General features: G+C 44.1%; 1 protein-coding gene across 2 annotated transcripts in view; it reads right to left on the bottom strand.

Moving 5' to 3' along the window:
* LOC109299744 (serine/threonine-protein kinase Sgk1) overlaps positions 1-4,932 on the bottom strand; it is a 23,683-nt gene that overhangs the window by 7,761 nt on the left and 10,990 nt on the right. Inside the window, exons 1-8 of one of the 2 annotated variants that reach the window (XM_019520240.1) lie at positions 3,489-3,689; positions 2,935-3,010; positions 2,395-2,470; positions 1,933-2,037; positions 1,340-1,423; positions 1,096-1,227; positions 709-821; positions 392-515 (exon numbers count right to left, since the gene is read on the bottom strand). In XM_019520240.1, the coding sequence (XP_019375785.1) occupies positions 392-515; positions 709-821; positions 1,096-1,227; positions 1,340-1,423; positions 1,933-2,037; positions 2,395-2,470; positions 2,935-3,010; positions 3,489-3,564 (786 nt within the window). In that variant the 5' untranslated portion in view covers positions 3,565-3,689. Of the gene's footprint in view, positions 1-391; positions 516-708; positions 822-1,095; positions 1,228-1,339; positions 1,424-1,932; positions 2,038-2,394; positions 2,471-2,934; positions 3,011-3,488; positions 3,690-4,932 lie in introns of those variants that run through there. The other variant, XM_019520241.1, reaches the window with a different exon arrangement.

Here is a 4,932-nt window from a genome sequence, read left to right as displayed (position 1 = left end):
ATACCATCTCCAATAAAGTAGCATGCTATATTTAATTAAGCTGTAATAATTAGTAAGGATGAACTGGGAGCTAAGTCAAAAAAAAAAAAAAAACTCCCCTGCCTATGTTCTTGAATTACAAGAAAAGCATGCTAAGCCCAGTGTAGTACCTACACTATAAAGTGTCATTGATATGCAGGGAGACAGCCTGAACGCAGCTCCTACTATATAGGTGCCACAGTATTCACTGGATGACTGGTTTATGGATGTTAATCTCTCACCTCTATTCTACTGGGAATTTATAACAGAAGTGTTTGTCATGCCAAGCCAATATAGTCTGTACTGTTGTATCTGCCATTCTGTTCACACAGTAGACAAATAATGGCCATTCCAAAAGCAAAATTGAATGTACCTCTGGTGTGCCACAAAAGGTGGAGGTTGTGCCATTGTGTTCTATGTTCTCTTTGCAGAGTCCAAAGTCAGTCAAGACAATATGCCCCTGAGAATCTAGAAGAATATTCTCTGGTTTCAAGTCCCTGTAATAACAAGAAATCATAATGCAAATGTTAGTTCTTTTAAATTAAGAGCTATTACTAGTATTCTATGCATATGCAAACTTTAGGTTCTGAGAAAGTACTTCAGAAGTTGCCATTTTAAAATCAATATATTGAAATCTACTTTGAACAAGCAAAGTATGGAGTAAAGAACAAACGGAGTGTGACTACTTACCGATAAACTATGTTCAGAGAGTGCAAGTATCCCAGTGCACTAGCTATTTCAGCAGCATAAAAACGAGCTCTTGGTTCCAGGAAGCAACGCTCCCTCTGGAGATGGTAGAACAACTACAGGAGACAGAAAGAACAAAGTTCTGTAAATGGTGCCAAAGCCTGGTAACAATGCATTTAATTAGACTCGACATACATAGTAGCTAAGAGAACAATAGCAGGAAATGGCCTAATGATCCTCTGGTAGTCTGAAACCTGGCAGGCTAATGATACTAAAACTAACAACTTTTCCCCATGACTTTTCCCCTTGGAACTTATTTAAAATGGAAAGAAAGTCTCCAATACAACTGTACGCATAATATGAATTCTTATCTTTTTTTTGGCTGCTTACCTCTCCACCATTGATGTAGTCTAAGACAAAGTACAATTTGTCTGCAGTCTGGAAAGAAAAGTGGAGTCCAACCAAGAAGGGGTGTTTCACATTTTTCAACAGGACATTGCGCTCTGACATTATGTGTTTCTCCTGGAAACAGACAGAATCATCAGTATTTAGTGACAACATTTGCTATTTTGTAGTAATAAAGAAGGATAGTTGGCATATATAGTGTTGGATTGTGAATAATAAGAAAACTTGCCTCTTTCTTTTTTAGGATTGCTTTCTTTTGTAGTACTTTAACAGCATAGAATTGTTCTTCTGCTTTATGCCGTGCGAGGAGAACCTGAACATTAAAAAAGAAAACAGATGTTGAAAAACAGAAATTATAAGAAACACAGCTGGAAGGGACTACGTCAAAGTTCTTTATATTATCACTGCACACTATTACTAGATGCACAGGGAAGTGCTTTCTTAGAAATACTTAGCATTATCAGCTAAATGCCAGATAGAGCTATGCATATAAACATTTCCCTAGATTTTATTAAATGGTCAAGAAGGTTGCCTCTTCTCCCTGGTTGTTTAAAAAAAACTCCTTACCCCCAATCCTACATGAAGGAGAAATCCCAGGTCTTCCTCTAACTCTCTTCCCCAATAAAACTACCCTGCTCCACCAATCCCCCTCAGGACAAGCAGCTTCCTTCTCAGAATTGAAGTGCCCTCCTGGCTGAAGAACCAGTCATGCAGAGTTTTGCTTCTAATGTTTATCAAAGCTCTGCCACAAACCCAGCCCTTAAGTAGTTACATGTCATAGATGGTAACTGATCAAATTAGTGCAGAAAAAGTGGAACTTACCTTTCCAAAACTGCCTTTTCCAATCACTTTTAAGAAATGAAAGTCTGATGGTTTAGCATGCGGGTTGGATGATGGACCAAGATTGATCTGCTGCGAGGGACTGGGCTGCAATTAAAAAAGAAAAGAAAAGTTGTTAGAAGATGTGTCCTGGAAAACTCTTGAGTGCAAAAGTTTTTATATCATAAACCTAGCAATTTGAATTTTCTGGAAATAAAACTATGTTTCACATAACTAAAATTGTACTAATTCACATAACTATTTTTTTTCCATCTGGGATAGCAGCAGATTCCATACAGAAATCTCTACCTTTTTCATTTCCTAAAACTGATTACCCCTTTTTAAAGCAGTATCATTAGCTTGCACTGTAATCTGAACTTTTTGTGATGTTTCCAACAAAGACATTTCTATTACCAGCTTCACAAATGTATTTTGAAATATTATGCATGACAAAAGACAACTTACCGGAGGGGAAGGATTAGCATTCATCAACTCAGGCTCTTGAGGCTGGGAGATTTTCAAAATAGACTGAACTTCAGGGCTGTGAAGTTTAAGGAGTGTATTATTAGAAACAGGTTACATGAGCAAGAAGCAGCATGATTTTACCACTAGGGGGCATAGATGCCTTCTGCTTAAGGATAAACTGCAGTTTGGCAACCTACAGAGGCTGAAAAGCCTTATTGCCTTTCAGGACTAAAAGGAAACAGGAGAAAGGCACAAACTCTGTTGGGCAAAGAAACAATGCTGGTGCAGTAATTTAAGATCAGATATAAACTGGGGCTCTAAAAATTCAAACCAACGGGTTTCTCCCAAACCAAACAGGAGAATGCATTATAAAGTGAATAGCAAAGAAGAGGAACAGCTAATACTGCTGTGACACATGGAGTGGGGAGGAGCAGGGCACTGCCTCATTCTGATCATTTTGTCTCAGAAGGGAACAACTATATCTTTCAATTGGAAATAGGCTACTATGTTTTTCACCTGCCCCAAGCTGCGGATACTTACTGCTTGCAGGCATAGGAATTGGTGGCTATTTTCTGAATGAAATCGTTCAGCCCCATTCTTCTCTGTTTCATGAAAGCTACAAGCAAAAAGAAAAAAAATGTATTCATTTATATATACACACACACACACACACACACACACACACACACTATATAGACACTTATATATACGCACACATTATATACTGACATACATACACACAGTATATAGACTCATATATATATAGCACACATAATAGACACACGCACACACATTATATACTCATATATACACACACATATATTAGATATATACACACATTCCTGTATATGTATGCATATATGTGTATGTACATATATACACAAATGATATATACATAAAACATAAAAATAAAATATAAACAGAGAGACATATTCTATAAACATATAGACTTGTATTAAGATAAAAACTATCCCCAAAGTGGTGTTTAAGGGAAAAACCCCCTACTTGCTCTCTCCACCTCCCCAGAGGAAACCAAGGCACCCGGTGCCCAGCAAGCGCCGAGTGCTGCTTCCAGCTCCATCCCTAGCACTCACCGATGAGGATGGCCATCATGCCCCTCATCTTTGAGTAAGTTAACGTAGGTCCGGAGGCCTCGGCTTTGACTGTCATTGCGGAGCTGGGCTTTGTGCGAGTGAAAAAAATAATCCAAGCGGAGAAAAGCAGGAAGGCAGGCAGGCAAGAGCGAGCCCAGCCAGCGCGAGGAGACCGGGGGCGGCTGCAACAGTGAGCGCGCAGTGAGGCCGGCCGGGTTATATGTGGCGGCGCCTGGGCGGAGCCTCCGGAAACAATGAGGAAAGCGGCTGCCCCCCCTGCCCGGCGCCCGGAGGCGGCGGCTGGCGCCCGCTCAGTCCCGTCCTGCCTAGTCGCGTCCAGTCCCCCCTGCCTGGACGCTCAGCGCCGGGCAGGAAGGCTCCGGCGGCGGAAGGAGGGGAAGGCGGCTGCATCTCCGGACACGGGCCGGGCAGCGCCTCAGCCTCCCCCGGGGGCTCCAGGCACGGCCTCGCCATGTTGCCAGGGCTCCGTGGGCTGACGCGCGGGGAGGGGCACCCTGCGCCCGTGGGGAAGGAGGAGATGCAGAGCCCCGGTTGCGGCTGCACAGCCCGAGCCTCCGCCCGCGGCTTTTCTTGTGTGTCTGGGGCCGGGCTGGGCCTGGCCCGCGCTGCCTGCAGGGCCCCGGGTGCCGCCGGGCAGATAAGGGGCTCTGACGTGTCCTTGCAGGAGCTGCAGTGACTCAGGAGAACAAGATTTCCTGCCCGGCCTTCCCTCGGCAAGCAAACCAGTGTCCCCTCCGGGGCGCGCAGGGGGGATATGTATACACACACATGTATCTATAGATATGTGTATAGATATATACACATGCCCGCACATGCACAGATGGATGCACGTAGATGCACACCTAGATGCACCCTCATTTGCACACATATACATGCACAGATATATATGTAGATAGCTCTTTCCACAGGTACACACAGATGCACTCATACAAGTATATGCACATATACATACATATGCACACATACACAGATATAGACATACATACATGCACACAGTCATATGCACACATACACAGATGCACACATACATGCAGCATACGCAGAGATACCCACAGATGTATGCACAGAGATTCATAGATTGTAAGGCTGGAAGGGACCTCGGAAGATCATCGGGTCCAGCCCCACCTGTACCATATACACAGGTACACACATATACATGCATACCTACACGCACATATATACATGCAAATGCCTTTTTAAGGCCAAAAGCAAAGGAAACACTCGCGATCCTTCCCTTCAACCTGGCGGGGAGGCAGAAGAGGAGGAAGGGGGGAGCTAGACGCCCCCCCCCCCCACTCCATCTGGGAGGGGGTTCTTATTCCCCACCTTTTTCTTATTCCCCACGCAGGACTCATTCCCTGCCTTGCAGCGGGGGGCACATGAGCCTTGTTTCGGACGGGGCAGAGGGAAGCCGCCAGGGCAG

Source organism: Gavialis gangeticus, unplaced genomic scaffold (assembly GCF_001723915.1).
Source record: "Gavialis gangeticus isolate Ggan-Ray unplaced genomic scaffold, GavGan_comp1, whole genome shotgun sequence".
NCBI classification, from domain to species: domain Eukaryota; kingdom Metazoa; phylum Chordata; order Crocodylia; family Gavialidae; genus Gavialis; species Gavialis gangeticus.
This window is presented reverse-complemented; position numbering and strand designations above follow the sequence as displayed.